Source organism: Eretmochelys imbricata, chromosome 25, assembly GCF_965152235.1.
Source record: "Eretmochelys imbricata isolate rEreImb1 chromosome 25, rEreImb1.hap1, whole genome shotgun sequence".
In the NCBI taxonomy this organism is placed as follows: Eukaryota; Metazoa; Chordata; order Testudines; family Cheloniidae; genus Eretmochelys; species Eretmochelys imbricata.
This window is the reverse complement of record NC_135596.1, coordinates 16,635,155-16,656,016: the sequence shown is the minus strand read 5'-3', so window position 1 is coordinate 16,656,016 and position 20,862 is coordinate 16,635,155. Positions and strand designations below refer to the sequence as shown.

The 20,862-nt window shown below is 45.6% G+C and overlaps 1 protein-coding gene across 4 annotated transcripts in view; it reads left to right on the top strand.

The window, feature by feature from the left end:
* ARHGEF18 (Rho/Rac guanine nucleotide exchange factor 18) overlaps window positions 1-20,862 on the top strand; it is a 50,724-nt gene extending 29,862 nt beyond the window's left edge. For 3 of the 4 annotated variants that reach the window (XM_077841758.1, XM_077841757.1, XM_077841755.1), the window contains 11 exons: window positions 1,890-2,068; window positions 2,604-2,695; window positions 4,038-4,226; window positions 4,884-5,021; window positions 8,094-8,215; window positions 9,108-9,164; window positions 9,757-9,804; window positions 10,441-10,908; window positions 12,065-12,392; window positions 15,370-15,492; window positions 15,586-20,862. In XM_077841758.1, the coding sequence (XP_077697884.1) occupies window positions 1,890-2,068; window positions 2,604-2,695; window positions 4,038-4,226; window positions 4,884-5,021; window positions 8,094-8,215; window positions 9,108-9,164; window positions 9,757-9,804; window positions 10,441-10,908; window positions 12,065-12,392; window positions 15,370-15,492; window positions 15,586-15,731 (1,890 nt within the window). In that variant the 3' untranslated portion in view covers window positions 15,732-20,862. The remainder of the gene's footprint in view (window positions 1-1,889; window positions 2,069-2,603; window positions 2,696-4,037; window positions 4,227-4,883; window positions 5,022-8,093; window positions 8,216-9,107; window positions 9,165-9,756; window positions 9,805-10,440; window positions 10,909-12,064; window positions 12,393-15,369; window positions 15,493-15,585) is intronic. The other variant, XM_077841759.1, reaches the window with a different exon arrangement.

Sequence of the window (20,862 nt, the reverse complement as noted above, 5' to 3'; positions counted from 1 at the left end):
CCCTATTGCTGGGTTGTGTATGCAGGCAGCATATGAGGAAGCGTGCTAGAACCCTGCTTTGAAAGGCCCCTATAAACAGCTCTTTAGAGAAGGGGGACTCTGCTGCTCAACTTTCCTTCAGTGTGTTAATTTAAGGCTTGATGAAGGAAAAAAAAAATCCTGCCATGTCATCTGGGGAAATGGTAAACTGTGACTAGGGTAGCCTCCAACCTGCTGGCAACTGAGATTTTCTTATGTAAACGTAATGAGCACTAACCCATATGTAATTACTGCAGCAATTTGGAGCGCTTGTGGATTCGCTTGTTTTTCAGGGCCTTTCCTCGTTCTTAGGACAGACATGTGCATTTGGAACTGACCAAAGTTCAGTTGTGACTGTAACAGGATTTACTAATTACAATTTTGAAAGGGGTTTTTTGTTTTAAATTATTTACTTTGTCCTGATATTTTTCAACATATCAAGACTGGGGCTGAATTTCCCTGGCAAACTGTATCACTTGACTTCCATGGAATTTAAGCAAGTACTTAAAATTTTAAGCCTATACCTATGATTTTCGGGTAGGGGTATTTTCTATCTGTAAAGTTGCTGCACCTGGGCTTTTACAGCCTATTCATCCATTCATGACAATATACACACACTGTTCGGCTTCTATAGCACTGGAGTAGAGTGGGATATTTGCTTCTGGTCCGTTTCCCAAAACATACTCCTTCAGGTTGAATGTTAAACCCAAATGTAATACCTGCAAATGGAACACTTGGATAGTTGTCATTGGGAATGTTTGAGTTTGCTCCTCTGCCCCTCTGTGCGGCTTGCAGCCTTTTTGTCCTATGTTACTGTAGTTGCAATTCTACTTCACTAGCTCAACTCCTGCTACAGAAGAACCTAGATATCATGTGTTAGAATGCTAAAGAGCATCCAGCCTCTTGTTACCATCCCAAATCGCTAATCCCTAGTGGAGGGTGCCTTGCCTGGTGGAATACTGTCTGTCCATAGTCATGGATTGATCTGTTCGTGGCACCTTTATATTTATGGGATCTGTTTAAAATGAGCTAAATATTAATCTCTCCTAGATAAATTAAGAGGAGGAGGGGAGTGAATAGATCTACTCGGCTCTCCTGCATTGTCCTAGTGACCCCAGCACACAGCTTGCAGGGGAGCCCGAGGACAGTTGGCAAAACTTTGTTTTCTTGATGTCACAGTTTCAGGAATCCCCTCTGCTTCCCCCCAAGATTTATGCGGTGGAAATGGAGCATGTTCAGCAGCCTGCAAAATAACTCCTTTCTCACCCAGTGATGGGTTATCTAAGTGTTGTACATTGGCTGAAATACAAAGTGTAGCTAGGGACACTGGTTACAAATATAACCCTTTTAGAAATGGTTTATCATGGAGAGTTGCTGTTAATCTGTTATATAAGAAGGGTTTTACCCTTTGGACCTGGTTTCAGTTTCCTAGACCTGAAGGTGACTCTCTCTCCCTGTCCTATGAGCTAACCTGTCAATTTGGCACCAGCATTGCTTCCTGCTGCTCTCCTTTCATTTTTATATTCGTGTATCATTAGGTCTAGTGGTGGTGTTTTTTTCCCTGTTCTGTTTTTATTACTGCCAAAAGAAGCAAAGTCCAAACTAGTTCATGCTGCCCTCCCTCACGGGGAACTCTGAAGAGCGAAAATTCACAACTCACAAGTCTCATGTTTTTAGAATGTAGGTCCTTGAGACTCATCTGTTATGTGCCATGCACGGGTGCTATATAAAAGGGCCCCAGCAATAAAACTGCACCATTGCAGTTTGTCTTCATTGGTCACAGACAGAGAAGAAACCCTAATCCTAAAGGTGTTGTGTGATCTAGTGCTTCAGCAAAACTTAACACATCAACTTATATTTTTGTTCTGCAGGACTCTAAGCCACCAGTTATTTCATTGCAAAAGCTAATTGTAAGAGAGGTAGCTAATGAGGAGAAAGCAATGTTCTTAATTAGTGCCTCATTAAAAGGACCAGAGATGTATGAAATTCACACCAGCTCCAAAGAAGAGAGAAATTCTTGGATGGCGCAAATTCGCAGAGCTGTGGAAAGGTAAATTATGACTGAAAGTCGGAGGGTTTGATTTCTTGATCATGTGTTTGATCTCTCAGCACAGCTGAAAGTTCTGCTTGTGGGGTAAAGATACATTTGACTAACCTGGTCCCTCAGGCTCCATTTCACATCCTTGCTAAGATGTATACTAGTGATCTCACTGGGCCTTCTCTCAGGAGACCAAATAGATTTGACTGTCTTTTGGTTTTGGTTTTTGCTGTTGTATTTCATGCTCTTCGTAAGAGTGGAGCATGTTGCTTTGCACATGCTTACCTGAAGGAGACAGATCACGGCAGATGAGAGAAGATTAGGGGTTTTATTTGTCAGTAACTTGACCTGCTCAGAAGATTCAGCCTCCCTAGGAAGCGTGTTTGCCCACTACCTGACATAATAGTAGCGTTCTGGATGCGAGATACAAACAGGCTGCAGGATACAGCACCTTCCAAGCAAGGATGCAGGATCTGAGCCAAGGCTTTCAGTAGGTTATCTATGCATAGATCAAATCAATCTCCTCCTGCCTTGCCTCACTTTATAGCTGCCCTGATGAAGAGGAAGGAACATTCAGTGAGCCTGAAGAAGAAAGGAGACTGGCTGAAGCACGAGTTGCTAAATTAAAAGAATTTCAAGGTAATGGTTTATGCAAGCATCCAGTGAACAGCTTCTCAGTATCACTAACTCTTCGTGACCCTCTTATTCTTGGTGGACACTTAATGACTAAGAATGTGATCCCATAACACATCTAAAAAACCCCTCTCACTTTTTGTTGAGATGTGAGAAAAACGATGAGGGCTGTGGAACAGCTTCCGTATGAGGAGAGATTAAAAAGACTGGGACCGTTCAGCTTGGAAAAGAGATGACGAAGTATGGGGGATGGGACAGAGGTCTATAAAATCATGACTGGTGCGGAGAAAGTGCATAAGGACGTGTTATTTACTCCTTCCCATAACACAAGAACCGGCAGTCACGCCATGAAATTAATAGGCAGCAGGTTTAAACTAACATAAGGAAGCATAGGCGCCGACTTTCTGCGTGCTCCAGGGCTGGAGCACGCACGGGGAAAAATTAGTGGGTGCTCTGCCCTCGCTGGCAGCCAAGCTCCTGCCCTCCCTTGCCTCCTTCTCCCTGGCTCTGAGCGCGCCGTGTCCCCGCTCCTCCCCTCCCCCCCCAGCACTTCCCACTGTTTGGTGGTGCTTAGGACTTTCCGGGACAGAGGGGGAGGAGCGGGGACGTGGCGCACTCAGAGGAGGAGGTGGAGAAGAGGCAGGGCAGGGACGAGGACTTGGGGGAAGGGGGTGGGAAGGGGCTGGGGTGGGAAAAGACGGGATGGGGCGGGGACTTTGGGGAAGGGGTGGAATGGGGGTAGGGTGAGGGCGGTGCAGGGGCGGGAAGAGGCAAGGCCAGGGGCTGCGGGGGGTGGGGTTTGAGCGCCCACCAGGCAGAGGGAAAGTCGGTGCCTATGTAAGGAAGTACTTCTTCATACAACACACCTGTGGAACTCATTGCCTTGGGGGTGTTGTGAAGGCCAAAAGTACAACTGGGTTCAAAAAAGAATTAGATAAATTCATGGAGGATAGGTCCATCTTGGCTATTAGCCAAGATGGTCAGTGGTGCAAACCCATGATCTGAGAGTCCCTAAACTTCTGATTGCCAGAAGCTGGGACTGGACAAAGATGGCTCACTCACCAGTTGCCCTGTTCTGTTCATTTTCTCTGAAGCATCTGGCACTGGCAACTGTCAGAGATAGGATATTGAGCTTGATGGGCCATTGGTGTGACCCAGTATGGCCATTTTTATCTGCTTCCTTTTCTGCCATTTGGCTCTTTCTGGCCATTTATGATAGTAAGAGCTTCAAACAAACAGAAGAAATACAAAATAAATCAATATGATCTTCTGAAATTAGTATTATGCTTCTGATAATGATTTTACAAACAGCTTTGTAGGGTTTAAATTAGTTTGTTTTTCCCCCTAGACCGTCTGAGCATGAAAGATGATCTGATTTTGCAAAGTCTAAATGAGAAACAACAGATTTATCTAGAAATGTCTGAAATGAATGGGTTTGAAGATCTTTCCCAAGGAGCCCGATCCAAACTTCTCCTCAGGGGGGAGACCTTAGAGAATCTGCAAGGAGAGGTGATCCTGAAATCTGCAGTGACGGAAAGTAAGTGCAAAACAGGAATGTGTGTGTGTGTGTGTAGGTAGGTAGGTAGATATAAAGAGAGAGGCTATGGGGTTTAATGGTATCTAAAAAGTTAGTACTTGGGTAGTGCTGTTCAGACTATTAATTCTCAGAGCCCTCCTGTGAAATGGGTAATGTGGACGTTCCCTGCAAGTTAGAACAATATTTTTTAAAAGTTAGATCAAATTATGGCGCATAGACATGAGTCTGTTTGGATGTGTGGCTACTGAGTGCCCTGACAGCATGCCAGCATGCACTGAGATACCGTGCAAGGGTCCCAAATTAAGGGAGGTTGGGCTGCCTGTGAGAGCAAGGATGGCATGAGCACAGATAACAAACATCACCTTAATTGGTGGCTGATGTGTGAAGAGTCATTGATTTAGCCTTCTGAAAGCCCATCCAGACTGGCCTAATGACTTGAGTCCCCATTTGAAGATGAGGCATCATCTTCACATGTGCCTTTCGGTTTCAGAGTATGAGGTAAGGGAAAATATGTCTGTGCTGTAAAGAGGCTCTCAGTCTGATCTCTAAATGCATGTCAGAGTTTTGAATGGTTGTATACGTAACATAGTAGCATGGTGCCAATGCCTCATTGCATGGACATGACTCCTTAAAATTACCTGTGCTCCTCTTCCCTAGTTGAGAATCTCCAGAACCTGATTTTCACACAGTCAGCCAATGTGACCTATCGTTCTGAAGACAGCTGTGGGTTAGGGCTACCCAGGAGAGCGGAGACCTTTGGGGGATATGACAGCACCACCACAATACAAAACAAAAGTAAGACACTGGGGCCTTCGGGGATCCAGTCCAGGACTGCAGACCCAGTGTGTCAGTGAGAGGAGCTGGCATTCTGGTCACCTTACTAATCTTTTCGGTGAAAGCCCAGGATGTCAGCTGTTCTCCAGCATAGTCGTTCTGTTACTAGCCCCATAGGCTATGAGGGCTGTAGAAATTGCCGATGTGGATAGTAAGATGGCTTGGTGTTGGTAACCCTGATGCGGCCGTTCCATTGTTGGTGGCTTATGCATGTTTCTCACTATCAGATCGCCCATCTTGATGATGATTGAGTAAAAGTTTGTGATAGGCATGACCTAGTCGAAATCTTTAAGGTCATGTTTTACAAACGTTGGGAGTCCATATTTAGGGTGATGGCTTGCAGATACAAGGATGTATCCATTGCTGTTTGACCAGTGGCCTTCACTTGTCAGGTGTATTTCTTGCAGTGCAAGGACGTTGAAATTTTAAGTCTGCAGGATTGTTGTGATGTAATTGCACTTTGCATTGGATAGGCCTCATTATTGAGCCGCATAATTTTCAGCGATGGGTCTGTTGGAAGGAAGGTTTGGTCTGGACATGTGCAGTTATTGCCGTTGCTTTTCTGACTGGGAGGACCCTTAAGATCATTTGGTTACTGATTTGATGACATTCATTGTGTTTTTGCATGTAACAGGCGACCGTGTGAAGGGTGTCATCTCTACCCCCATGCCATCCACACGGGCAGTTTCAATAGCCACCATGACCTATGGGGCTATTATAGGAACGACCATCCTGGGCTTTCACCAAAGACCAGGACCTCTTTTTAGGATGCCAAAACCTGTGGCACATTCGGGTCAGCCCGATGGAGGAAGTGCTACGCTCGTGACCTTTGTTTTGTGTCACAGAATATTAGCGGCCACATGTCATATACAAGGTCAGTTCTCAATGACTCTCCCAGCAGCCAACACCACCTGGCTGTGATTTGTGTACAAGTTCCTCTGATTCGATTCCCTTCTGAAACTCCACTAGAATTTACACTCTGCTGATTGGTCCTGCTATGAGGCGATCTTAGAGGGCTTGATAAACTGGATCCCCCCATATCTGGCTCATTACCACCACTTTATAGGTCTACTAATATTGGCCACCAAATCAAGCATGGCAAGAGGCTTCAGAAAAGCATTCATTCCTTCCTCAACAGAAGAGAGCGAGGCACTCTTCTAGCAATATCAAGCCAACAAAAGCCTCAAAATTGCAATGTCATTGAGTCTTTGAATGCAGTAAGAAGGAAAAGGTTCTGCAAAACCGTGATGGCTCTTGACTTCACGAGGTCAAGCCACAAAGCCTGGAAGCTCCTCTGTCTTTCAGGCAGTGCGGCTCCAGTAGCTTACAAACCACCTCAAGTAAGTGCAGATGCCATCACTGCAGTTAACTGCCCACTTCCATGTGCCCATGGATAAAAACATAAGGTGGAAAGTCCACAAACAACTTTACTGCACAGTGCCCGTTGTCTTCCTCCCTTAACGCCTTCTACACAGTAGATGAAGTGGATAAGGGTCTCTCCAACAGTAAGTCCGGGAATGCATCAGGAATGGATGGAATATATCCAGAAATTCTGGATAAACCTTAGTCTGAAAACAAGAATATCGCTGGCAGACTTCTTCCTTAACAGCCGCTCTTCTGGTAGAATACCAAAAGAATGGAATGTAGCTAAGATTATAGTCATTTTTAAGCCCGGAAAAGAGGCCACTGATCCAAAAAGTTACCAGCCCATCTCTCTCCTGAGCTGTTGCTACAAACTGTTGAGCGGCTCCCACTTCAAAGGTTACAGCCGAGAGTGGAGCATCTGGTTTCCAAAGAGCAGGCCAGATTTAGAACCGGTCGCAGCTGCTGTGACCAGGCGCTGGCCTTAACCAGCTACACAGAATCTGGCTAATAGCAAAAATTAAAACTAGTGGCAGCATTTATTAACCTTCCTTCCACATACACTACGGTGTGGTGCAAAGGTCTCCTGCTGAAGTTATTAGTTTTCCCGGCCAGTCAACCATCAGCTTCCTCACAGAGATGCTGAGTAACGGAAGATTCACCACACACCTCGGTGACTCCACTAGCAAATTACAGAGACTGAACAGCAGCCGCCCAGAGGGACCCGTTTTAGCACCTGCCCTGTTTCATCTCCCCACCATCTCTGGTCACATCATCCCATAAATTCATGTGTACAGATGATACTGCATTAGCAATGCGAGTGTCCTCTCTGAAGGCCACAGAAAAGGTCACCAACAACGACCTCTGGACACTTGAGCTGTATTTCAAAGCTTGGCAACTGAAACCCAACGCTCCCAAAAGCACTCGTCTTTGCCTTCCACTTGAACAACCCTGAGACCAAAGTGCCACTGAAATGTCTGCCTTTAACACATGACCACAATCCATGGTCCCTTGGAGTTACCTTCAATTGGACGCTGAGCTATCGCCAACACCAAAAGAAGATAAAGGCAAGGGTTAGCATCATTCAGAAGCTCACTGGCACATCCTGGGGATGTGATGCACACATACTTGGAACATCCTCCAAGCCCTGCTGCCCCTTCCCTACCATCTTTTATCTACAGGAGCTGTTTCACCTGCCTGTTAAAGGTAGTTGTTGTGATACAAAAAGAGCACACGGTAGATACTCTCCTTATGAGACTTGGTTTTCAGTTCCTCCCCTATCCACCACAGTAATTGCTTCAGGTAAGATGTATGTAGCAATAGATATCGGAGGGTATGTTTTAGTAACCACTGATGTTCTCAGTCTTTGCCTTGTTGCTGGTTGTATGTTAATCTGTACACGGACTATTTTAATTCACTCTCACTATTTCCCTTAGTCTGTTCTCTTCAGGTCTCTCACAACTCTCAGATGGACCTGACTCTCCCTGTTCCCTACTTTCATACATATTTTTAAATCAACAAATTGCAAATCTATACAAACTTCCAACCCCAGAGTTGTTCTGCTTTTGCCCATTAAATTGTTTCAATTTTTACATTTTTTTCCTAATAGAAAGTACCAAGTGTTGCACATATCATCTCTGTGTATGTTGACTGGGTTACTTGCTTTTTCAGATGGTAGTTTTAAGAAGGTCTGTGGTAGTGACCAGAGGCTGAGAGACCGGAGAGGCCCTGCAATAAGTTCAGATGTGCAGCTCCGTGACCTTCCTCTTGATGCAGAAGAAGGACCTCACACAGTACGTTAGTCTTCACTCATCATTTTAAAATGCATATCCTGGTAGTCCTAGACAAACATGGTGGAGACAGAGGATAAGTCACTGAAAACCAGAAGTCCCAACAGCTGATGATGTCCGCTCCTTAGCAGAGTCCTACATCGTGTTAAATAAGTTGGCTCCATTAAGGCTACTGTTCTTTAGGGTTGAACTCGTGGTTTGTGGTTTTACATCTGAAGTGCAAGAATCTACATGTACTTAATTTGGCAACTTTTTCATTTGTAGTGCTTGTCCATTCTGTACTGTATGTACTGTTTACATGTAGTTTTTAATGATTGTGCATCTATTTCAACCTGGAATTTGGCTAAAATATTTCCTATGTCCCTCCTCAGTGTGAGAGCCCTTGGGGAAGATGCCTTTAATTAAGGCCATCTAGATAATGCCACACAGTGACGTATTGGGAGAGGTGTGTCTTAATGGTCCCACTCCCTTTACTTTATTTTTTCTTCAAATTAATGTTCTTAACACTAAAATGATTTGGAGGGTTTCACAGAATAGAACCTAATGTGACTCATTGCTTTAAATTGGATTCTTACCAGCATTAATCATCCATGTCAAAATGAATTTTTAAAAAACAAGAAAATTCTTTTGATACTTGAGAAATAAATTATTGGACTATTTCTTTATGGTACTTGGAATATGGTCTCCTAGGTCTGCAAACACTTGCAATGCTTTAAATGGGTCTGAAATAGGGCTAATCAAATGTTTTCTACTGCAATGATGGTTGTAAAATTTCCATCTAAATAAGCCTTCTCCCATTGTAAAGCTGAGAGAGTGACGACAAAGCAGCCTATGTGCATGCTGACTCTTATCTACAGTATGCTCTAGGACATCTGTTGCTTGTGTCTTTTTCCAGAGTGATGTAATGAGACTGGATTACAACAGCAGTTTCCAGCCCCTCCTGGAATCCGAGGTACTAGAATAAGCTATGTTTGTGCTTTAAGACAGAGAAAAGATGAGTGACATTTAGCTCCATAGTATACAAAGAAAATGTAGGTTTCAGAGTAGCAGCCGTGTTAGTCTGTATTCGCAAAAAGAGGAATACTTGTGGCACCTTAGAGACTAACAAATTTATTTGAGCATATAGCATTTTAATGTTCATAGACTCAGAAACTTGTCAACAGCCTGGACCTTGCAGTTAGTTACTTGGATATAATAAATGCAGAGAGTGAAATCCTATTTGAAAGCGAAGATGAGTTTTAGGTATAGTGAGCTAACTACTTCCCATTCACCCTCACTCTCACACTAACAGTTTACTAAGGTGAAACTGAATCTCTGAGAGATGGTTCAAGCAGCTGCGTATGTGTCATAGCTTCATGCTGGTGAGTTGGAGGAAACCAGCATCAAGTCTCTAAACTGAGGAAAGCCTGGCACAAGGATTACTGCCCAGAATCTGTGTGGTGTTAGTGGGCACTGATACTCTAGCTGGACAACAGATTAGTACTGACAAAATGAATGTCGCCACCATATCCTCCCCAGAATCTAATGCCTTTCTCTTTCCTCAGCTTGTCCAACGGATACAGAGGCTGTCACAGTTGCTCCTTAGCCTTCAGGTAAAACGCTGCTATCCAAGAGATTCGTTTAAAGCTGAACTAATCAGTCTGCAGGAATGTAGGTAGTAATGGTAATTTAATACAGCACTGGAAACAACAAAGTTCATGCGTAGGCTGGGGAGGCTGCAGGATTTGTCTGAGACTTGGGTGCCAGAGTAACCAATACTATCCCCAGTATTTCAGAGGAAGCCTAGCCGCCTGTGCCTTTACAGAATGAAATCCTTTCCTCCTTCTGATCTAACTAGCTCCCTTCTTTCTACCTCTCTGAGCTCCACTTGGTTTCCTTACTGCTGAGATACACTGTGCTTCCCACAATGACTATAGAATACGCCCACCACGTCTTTGTGGATGTGTATAGATAATCCTGTCAGATAGAAACTGATAATTAGGTTCAAAAGATGCATCATTTTGAGTGATGCAAGTTAGGTTTTTTGGTTCAAGGTCACATGTAGTACCAGGTTAATGGCAACCACAGGTTCCAAGTGAGAATTCAGCCCACTTGTGCTGAGGGGAATGGGCTGGGTAACCTAATAGGTCTCTTTATCTTCTGAGATTTATACACTGGTAGACAATGCAGTCTCTGACCTCGCTTCTCCTGTATTTTTCAAGCCCATGTGTTGTGTTGTTTTTTTCCAGGCAGTGATATCACAGCAGGACAGCTACATTGAAATCCAGCGAGCCACCATCATAGATCGGGAGAAGCAGTACCGGCTGCAGTCCACACGCGGGAACCTGCTGCTAGAGCAGGAAAAGCAACGCAATTTTGAGAAGCAGAGAGAAGAACTGGCCAATGTGCAGAAGCTTCAGAACCAGCTGAAGGTGGAACAGCAGCGTTGGGAACGGGAGAGGGACCAGCAGCAGAGGGAGTTTGAAAGTATAGAGGCACGGTTGCAGGAGCGAGAAGAGGAGACTCGGCAGCTGAAAGATCGCTTGAACCAGGAGAGGGAAGAGCTGGAGAGACAACGAGACGCCTATCAGCATGACCTGGAGAGGCTACGGGAAGCGCAGAGAGCAGTTGAGAAAGAGAGAGAGCGTGTGGAGCAGCTAAAGAAGCTGAAAAAACAGAACACTGTGTCGGGCACGTTCTCCCCAGAAGGGGGACAGGTAAGGACTGAGTTGCTTGCAGCTGGATGCTTGATTTCTAACTGCCACCTTCACATAGACTTCTAAATGGAAGTCTCCCTCCTTTACAGTAGTTGCTACATCTTAATGCTGTAACTTTCCCTGGGGAAAGTTATCCCATAGCTGCCTCTTGCAGGGTTTGTTTTGCACCTTTCTCTGAAGAAGCAGGTACTGGCCACTCTTGGAGACAGGGCAGCAGGGTAGATGGTCTTGTTCTGATTCAGCCTGGCAACTTGCCCAAGCGTTCTGCAGAGCATGTGAGAGAAGTTGAGGAAATTGCATTTGGTCCTGTGGCTGCAATAGGGTTTGCTAAACAAAGGCACTGTACTCTGCCCTGGAAATGATTGCACCAGAGGGGTTTAGTTGTGACATTCTGTAATTTTCCTGAATTCTGTGCATTTAAATTCTAAAAACATGCTCCCCCTCCAAAGTGTGACCTTCTGCCTCTGGCTGCCCCCAGCTCCACTGGTTCAGTCCCTCTCCAGGGAGAGGAATCCAGCCACAGCAGGCGGGGCTGTGAGATAGGTGACCAAGCTTCCTTGCCATGTAGAAGTACAATAGCCCCGGACACCCCGGGCAGAGCTGCAGGTTGTAGTAGCTCAGCTCAGCCACTTCTTAAAGCCTTAAAACGCCATTTTGTTTTAAATGCCTCTTTGAGCCCAGAGCAGGCACCTGCTCGCTGTCTGTGGGCGTGAGTGAGGTTCTTAGCCTGATTGTAACAGGTGTGTGCTGTACTTCCCCACGCGTAGTGCAGGCCTCTGCTCTCATGTCACTGCCCCACTTGCTGGCCCACAGCCTAATCTGCTGGGCTTGTTTGTTTTTGGTTTTTTGTTTTTTTTTTACTGTCTGCCCTATTTGTACTTTGTTGTCAGCCAGTGGTCCCTTTCAAAGCCCTCTGTCAGGGATGGTATTAATCAAGGTCCAAAGCTGCCAAGATATTTTTCTTTAGTTTGCCAAGACTTATGCGGACTGAGTTTTTCTTGCTGCTTCTTTTGTTCGGTAGCACAAGGGAGGTCCTGGTGTTGGCCACAGGAAGGCGTGTGTATATTTTGGAGGTTGTCTTTTGTTTCCTCCTCTCCTCAGTCCTTGGGGGATATGAGGTATCAGCTTCATGTAACACAATTCTTTTCTCTTGTAGAGTCAAATACTGAATCATTCCATCAGTTTCAATGGAGAAGGGGTAGAAGGGTCTGTGCAACACTTGAAGCCCTTTGGGAGGGCTAGTGTCTCGGGAGTGGATTATGTGGAGCGGCCAGAGCTGGTTCGCAGGGACAGTGCCATATTGGAGAATCGTCCAGTTCTTGCAATGAAGAACGAAGTGCCAATCCACCTGCTGAGTGCAACCAACCAGATACAGAAACAGGCTGCAGTTCAGCAGCAAATCCCCACCAAGCTTGCCACCTTCACGAAAGGAAGCAAAGAAAAGGGGGGGAAGAGCAAAGCATCGCACAGGACAGACAGCACAGGTGAGTGCATTAAGGGGATCTCTGAGCTCTGCTGAAATCACAGATGCACACAACACCATATGGAGCAAGTCTCTGGCCACCTCCATCCAGCCAAACAACCCCTCACAGGAATTCATAAGCCACAGAAAGCACAAGGACCCTTCTTGGGGTGGAAATGTAGCTGAAAATTGAATGTCCTAAGTAAACCAGCATGGAACTTAAGGCTGATTTAATCCTATGACTCCCTGACCCTGTCCTCAGCTGCTGTAACACTGGGAATTTGGGGCAGGGGGTTCTCAAATAGAGCATCCAACTCTGCTTTGGGCATACATATTTAAACACATCTGAATGACTCTCACCCCGAATCCTAGCTTGTTTTGTGAATGCTGAGCAGTATCTCTTATCCTCATGGTGGCGTATGGAATATGCTGAGCCTCTCCTCCTCGCCATTGTTGGGTACCCTGGCGTGAGAGAGAACTGGCTTTCTCCCACCTCCCTGCGGGCAATGGCTTGTCCAGGAAGATTTCTCACTTGCAAAGGCCATTCTGAAAATCCCAAAGGGGAAGATGTGCACTTCCTAGCACAAAGCTGCTGGTTCTAATACCTAGCCATGTTCTCCCCTGGAATCTGAAAGGCAGTAATCTGCCAACGTTTCTCACCCTGTGAACATGAATCTCCAGGCCAGAACAAGGGTGCTGCATGTATTGCAGAGCTAAAAAGAGCTAATTCTGTCAGGAATAGAAGGGACTACAAATGCAGTCACGATGCCATGATGTAATTTCTGCTTCTAAGAGCTGGTTACTAAAATAGTGGCCTTTGATAATGACAGACAATGCAAAACCCACAGTTTTCCAGCCACTTGAAAGCACTTTATTTCCAGCCTTTAATTCTGGGTTTTATATAAATATCTTTAGTTCCATGCCGGATTGTCCTGGCAAGTTTACACACATGACAGGTCCATGTTTATGTAGCGTGGATAGTGTCAGGCTTCTCCAGGTGCATTGGGGAGGCACCTTCCACCTGTGCTCTCCTATAGCACTGGTGTTTAAACATAACTTTATTTTCATAACACGAATTGGCTTATTTCCAGCACCTACCTGTAACCTCGTAGCCCCTTTCCTCTGAACCAAGTGGTGGCAACAGAGGAAACAAAGCTGGAGTAGTGCAGCTCCCCAACTTGATTTTTGTAAATTGCTTTTACACAGTGGTGTTGTAGCGACATGGTGACTCACCGGCACGGCGCCTCCTGCTGGCCATCTTGGGAATTAACTCTTTCCAGCCTTCAGAGCACCCTCTGCAGGCCGGTGTCTCGCCTGCTGCTGGCATCCGTGTCCCTCCTGGACTTTGGTGCCCTTTACCCTGGGGTTCTGCCCCAGCAGTACCCCCACACTCTGGATCCCCCCTCCCTGGGGAACCCCCAACCATCTAAATCTACCTTGCCTCAGTGGCTACTGCCAGTCGTCATCATCTAACCTCCGCTCACTGGGGCAGACTGCAGTTTAATGGCCACTCATCGTTGGCAGGGGATTAGGACCAGCTGCCTCTGTCTATTCCCAGGATGCCCCTCTGCAGCCCCTGTACCTTTTCATGGGCCTTCATCAAGGCCTCAGCCTGGGGTTTTACCAGGCTGGAGCTCCCCAGCTCTCTTGCTCTATTCCTCAGCACTGCTCCAGTTCCCCTTTCAAAAGGACTTGTGAGGCATCCATTCTAACGGCAAACCTTGCATATTACAAAATGAACAATATAACTGTAGCGAAGCGACAACTCACCAGCACGGCGCCTCCTGGTGGTCGTCTAGGGAATTAGCTCTTTCCAGCCTTCGGAGCACCCTCTGCAGGCCGGTGTCTCGCCTGCTGCTGGGATCTGTGTTCCTCCCTGACTCCAGTGCCTATTCCCAAGCTGCCCCGCTGCAGTCCCAGTACCTTTCTTGGCCTTCAGCAAGGCCTGCAGCCTGGGTGTTTACCAGGCTGGAGCTCCCCAGCTCCCTTTGCCCTTCCCCAGCACTGCTCTGCTTCAGTACCTTGCTCCCAGCAGCTAGTCCTTCCCACTCCAGGGCTAGATTGAGACTCCTCCAGCTTCTGGCCCACAGCCCTCTTATAAGAGCCAGCTGTGCCCTGCTTGGGGCGTGGCCCCAGCTGTGGCTGCTTCCCCCAGTCAGCCTAGCTTTTCCCAGCTGCAGCCCTCTCCAGGGCTGCTTTTACTATTGGCTCCCCCAGGCAGCCCTCTCCCATGGCTGTTTTAACCCCTTCAGGGCCGGAGCGTGGTGACCATCCTGCTACAGATGTGCACAGTGGAAATGTACTTAATAGTTTTTCATCAGCTCATGAACAAGGTGTGAAACCCAAACCTATTTGGTCCATTCTCATCAACGCTAATGGGGTGGTCTGTTCATGGGTGTAGAGCTGAGAATAAAACGTACTAAGACTTTCTGCACCAATGGCACATAGTGTCTCATTTGGCTTGTAGGTTGCTAGGTAAGGGATGGGCATTGGGATGTGGAGGCCTTTTGGACTGGAGTGATTTAATTCCCATTGATTGCTTTTACTTCTGGAATAAAAACATTGGCAAAGTGTCCCATCAGAGCTGCTGTGTTTTCTCACTGCTGCAGCTGCATTGCAGGTAAGGAGCACGGGTAGACTTGTGGTGACCTTTCTAGTGTGGAGAGTGGCAATAGCCATTTTGTTCTGCGTGTCTGCCAAAGGTGTTTCTTGACTGTACCAGACCATCATAAAACTGGATTAAAATCTTCAGTTGTCCTAGGGGGGCCACTCGGGAGTTGGGGTGTCTCTGTGTAACTAAATAGACGGTGCTGGGTGCGGGAGAGAGAGTGTGAATGCTCATGGTCTGAGCAGTTGAAGAGGTAAATTAAGTTTGAGTACCAGCCCTTTGGGTGTATGGGGAATGGGTATTAGGTGTCTGAGCCCGGGCTGAAACAGTGGAGTCAGCAAAATGCTCCCAGGATGAAGTACTGATGTGTAAAGCAACTTTTTCTTTTCAGCATCTGTTGACCTGAAACAGCTGCTTACACCTAAGCTTGTTGGGAAAGATGAGGGTGCACTGAAGAACAGACGGTCAGCGAGCCCGGTCCTCCTGAACAGCCAGAGCATTGCGTTCCAGCCAGGTAAGTCTTGCCAAAGAGCAGTGAGAGGCCACTCTGTGCTGAGACATTCTTGTGTACTATAGTGAGTCTCTCCTCTCCCTCTTTCTCCCACAGAGAGTTACAGCCCAGCGGGCAGCCAGCCCGAAGCAGTGAATCCATTCAAGCCCAACAAGGTTCACGCCCACACGCTGGTGGCCTCTCTGCCAGCCCTGATAAATGCTGAAGACGATACCTGCAAGGAAGATGTCATTTTTTTCTAAGCGTTTCCTGTTCAAGAAGGTCCTTGTGCCATGCCGTTTCAAAGAACAGAAGGTCAGCATCATGGATGTCCTTCCACCACTGATGCAGTGGAGCAGGATTTCAGTGTTGCTTGGTTGGCTTCTCTACTGACAGCTGAAAATGAGTTTACCATAGTAACACACTTTCTTTTAACTTTTCCAAGCATGGGAAAGTATTGACTTTTATATGGCTTAGGTGTATAAATTCAAAGCCTGTTAAAATGTTGCCATCTACTGTAATTTGCTCTCTTTGGTGAATTTGAAGTAGCTCTTGGTAGATCTTTTATCTTGTAAAGCAAGTCAGTTTTAGTTGATGTTGGGCCTCTCAGATTTTTATGTACAAATTTTAAGAATAGGCCCTCAAATGGCTGAGAAGTTTAATTCTGTCTTTACAGAGCAGTGATCAGTGTAATGGATTATTCATTTTGTTTTAATAACAAGCTGGACAGCAAGCCAGTCTTCTCACAACCAGCGTGACAGAGGAGAGCTACCCACTCACATGAAAGGAATAGCATCTTGTATGTTTTACTGAGTTCAGCAGAACATGTGCTTACTGCACATGCAAAATGTAAGAGGGACTGTAAACCTCTTAACATTCAAAAAATCCAAGAGCCAAAAAGCTCCCCCTAGTTGTGACAGCAAAGGGTTGGACATGTATAAACTGTCTAACGTGGTAATGAAGAATTGAGCTGGGAGAGTATTCCCTGGCAATCACTTGCACTAGGTCTGATGTCCATCTTCGGGAAAGGCTCCTTAAAGACACAACAAGTAGACAACCATCTCCATGTCTGTGAGTGTGTAAAAATTCCCAAGGCAAAAACCATGTGTTGGTTCAAAATTAACTTTGAGACTGGGGTTTTATTCCAGCTGAAGATGCTGACCATAAAGAGCTGGTTCAGCATGCAGTTGGTTACTGTCCTGTCTAACCTCTTGTCTTCTGGATCTTTATCTGTCTGCCGCCTCAGTGGACATCATGCTAAGGACTGGAATGTAACAAAGCTGCTGTTGCTGCAGAGAGTGCTCTGCAGCAATGTGTCAAGAATGAAGGGAATAAGGAATATTTAGAATAATTTACCATTAACTAAATCATCTTACAGCTGCTTTGACATCTCCTCTTATTGGATGGGTCGGGTTTAATGAATTTTGGAACGTTGACAAAGTTAACACCATTCTGCTCAAATGGCAGTGTGCATTTCGGGAAATCATTCAGCGTATTATAGGACTCCAGTGTGTGTCTCAGTTCTTGAATATGCACTACATCTAATTAACATGTAACCTAGTACATGGAAGTGTCTGGTCAAATGTACTGTGTACAATGATGTGCACCAAAAGGGATTGTTCTGTGGGGTGATGCCATAGGAAGGGAAACCGGGCTTTCTCAACCTTAGCAAGTTTGGGGAAATGCTTCCTAAAATACGATTGCAGTAGATTTGGCGCACAAAATCCTGGCTAAAATCATTTCAGCACAAGTTAAGGCAGTTTCCCAACCAGAAGCATTTGGATATGCTGCTTTATTCCAGCCTGAGAGGAAAGCGAGTTATTTCTGCTTTAAATAAACTGTTCCCTCTGAACGGGCAGAGCAAGTGTGCTGCATGTCAGTAACTTCAGTTCAGCCCAAGTATTTTCGACTGTTCAACGTGGGAAGCCCAGGAGGTTTTATAAATTGTCAAAAGTATTTGCTGCAGAATACAGTCTTGGTTTCAAAGTGGCTAAATGGTGTAAGCAGGATTATTGCCCCAAGCAAGCTCAGCTGTAACTGGGAGACTAAAATATCCTGGAAATCTGTGATCAGTGAGGGAGAAAGACAGACAGAAATTTGGAAGCCAAGTGGCCCTGTGCCTGCTGTGCTGGGCAAGTGCCCTCTCCTCGGTGCTGCCTTGGACATTGTTGGCTTAATGCTCATCCCTGGTGAAAATCGGGGCAACGCCACTGAAGTCAGTGGAGTTACACTGGTGTAAGTGAGAAGAGAATCCGGCCCCTCGTCATGTGGTTTATCTCCAGAGACGTGCCCTCTAGAAGCTCCTATTGAATATTTTTCTGTTTTGAGACAAGTTGTTTCTAAATCAGGCCCCTTTGGTGGTGGTGTCGCGGTGGTGCCTGCTGATCGGCAGCCGTGCCGAGCTCGTGCGGTTGGTTATGGAGCCGAGGTGCAAAGAGCTGTAAGGTCACACCAAGAGACAGCCCGATGCTGGCGTCGTGATATTGCGTTACTGTGACCCAGTGTGTCCCCTTATTAGTGGTCAGGACATGGGACCATGATGAGTTTGTGGCTCTGTCTTCATTTGACAGTCTCTCTTCTTCACCCTCTCTTGGCTGCTGGGCTGGAATTTCTTCTCTCCTTGGAGTAAGATGAGTTCTGATCTAACCTGCACGAGGGCCCACCGAGTCGCCCAGTAAGGGTTGATTGCTGTATTTGATCAGCTGATGCTGCAATTCCAGTCCTGTGTAATAGAGACACACACATTTCCTCGTGTAAATGTACATCAAAGCAGCAGGAGTGCAGGGTTGCTGTAGTCTCTCCATTCCAAGCCGAAACTCTATTCGGCCATTCCCTTAGAACCCCGGAGTTCAGGAGCTTTACCACAGAGCTACGCTTATGTCCATGGTCCCAGGTCGGGGATGGGGCCTTTAAACCAATTTTCCGAAACAATTACTTTGTTTTATTTTTGTCATTCTAACATTGTGGGAGATAAAGTGTATGGGCCCCCAAGGCTTAGGTAGCTGCTGCTGTCCTCACCCCTCCCTGCAATAAATCCTCTCAGATGTAGAAGAGTGACACCTGAAACTGCCAGGTCTGTAATGAGAACTCATCAGAAACATAACCCAAAGTTTTAAACAGCTGCTTTATCAGTGTTGTTCCCAGGAAGTGATTGTAGCTACACGTGAGCAGACGTGGTGCCTCTTGGGCGCCATCCCGAGGGCTCCTTCCCAGATGGAGCCTTCAATCCACAACTGAGGAGCTACCTTAAGAGTCAGCATCTGCCTCAATGCACACGTCTCACTGTTGCTAGCATTTGTGGAGGTTGCATTTATCTGATGTGGTGACTGGACCCCTTTGACTCTTGGTCTCGAGTCAAACTCAGGTTTGTTTGGGTTTTTTAAGTGCCAAGCTAGGCATTGATGTGATTTTTCTGTGCGGTGACCGGCCTGAAGAGGCATGACCGTGAATTAGCGAATGATGCGCTATCTTAATGATAGTGTGTGCAAAATCTGTAACTCTCCAAGGCTCTAAGCCAAAACGTGACATTCACCTACCAAAATGCAAAATAAATCATGTGTGGAACTGAGGGGAAAAGGTGATTTAAAAAATTCACCTGTTCAGAGGCCTTGAAATTTCATTAAATTCCTCCAATGTCACAAGACAAATTTTGTCATTAAAAAATAGCTCATTGGGGTATTTCACCCAGCACTAGTTTTTAAACCCATTCCCCTGAAGCAGCCTAGATTCTAAAGATGCTATTCAAGTCTGGGGTAATTGGCATATTTCTAATGCTCTTCAGGGAAGAACTTACTTATTTTAAGCGGGGGGGAGGGGGGGAGAAGCTCACTACCAAATGTTTGCTTTTAAATACTGTTGCTACAAATCAGAAGCTCCATGCTGCCCTTCCTGCCTGAACTCACCCTTTGGTCCTTTACTGCCCAGAGGTATGGTGGGAGTTTCAGCATGACCTTTGAACTACTTGGCTGTTCTTCACTTTATGTCACAGCCTTCCCATCCTGGATGATGTGTGTGTTTCATACTGTTGCTTTGAAATGTTACGGTTGCTTGTAGTCTTCGATCTTTTAAAATCCAATCCAAAGGCTGCTTCCTTTCTTCTCTCAGTTCAAACTGCTGCCCCTTCATGTTTCCTGCCTTTGGGTTCCAATGGCTTCCTCAAGGTTGAGCTCACTCTGATACTCTCAAGTGCTTTCTTAGCATCTGACTTCCCCAGCTGTGACTTGTAGGTGCAGCCAGCCCAGCAAGTTGACTTTTGGAATCTATTTCCCTGGGTGGGGGGAAGAGTTGCTGATTTCTAGAGATGCCTGTTCACTGCATACCAGTTACGAGTGTGCCCGGACAAGCGGCTGATTCCGAGTAAAGTGGTGGCAATTCTGCCTTTCTAAATGGTCCTCTGTTTTTAAAGTCCTGTAGCCAGATGCAGGTGACTGTTTGAGTCCATTCATGGCACTTGTTAAAGCAAATGGCAAAATACCTAGAATCAAAGTAGCGTATTAGACTGGAATAGGGTTTAAAAATAATGTAAAAAAAAAAAAAATCCTTATACCTGATCCTGCAGAACCCAATTCCCTGAGACTCTGCTAATGCTCGCAAGTGACGCACCAGTTCGTTGCATAGATTCTCCCCACAGGAGAGCGGAGCATTTTGTCGTCTTCCCAGTTCCCAGCATTTTTAAAATCTCCCTTTGCAGTAGATTTTACCTCTGCTGCAGCTGCAAACCCTGCTCATTGAGAAATCTGGGGAACAGCCTTCCCCCCTTCAAGGCCAGTCCAGTACCTTTGAAACAGTTAGCTGCCCTTTATCCATTATGTATGCATGCTACTTGTCGAATTCCACTTGTGCCATGTGTCTAATCAATGTTTTATATTTTTGTACTGAAAAGAATTGGAGCACTTTAAGAAAGTTTATTTTAAATTCCTCTTCTGTTTGTACCAAGGTAAATGCTCACGAAAGTAAATCCTGTTGTATCTCGCCCAGTGAGTTGTGAACTGTCTTAACGCTGTTTAGTCTTAGGCCTGGTTTAAAGGCCCCCTGCGCTGCAGTGATTCATGAATCATCATGATTTATGGTTACATGGGATTTAAATTGAGTATTTTGTTCGGGAAATGTCTCAGTTGTTTTCCTTTTGTTAGGATGTAAACATTGTAAATAGTTCCTCTACTGTCAATAATTCAGTAATTCAACTTCTTTGTAGTCCTTAATTTTATTTGTAAAGTCAATGGTTAAATGTTACTATTCTCTTGAATTGTGCACTTCTTGGTTAATTGTAAACGTGATTTTAGCACACCAAACAATTTATTTTTTCAGTGATTGCAATGTTTCTCCACTGAAGGGTTTCAGAGCAGCAATAGACCTGAAACCAACTTCGAGCAATAAAAATACCCTCAAAAACTA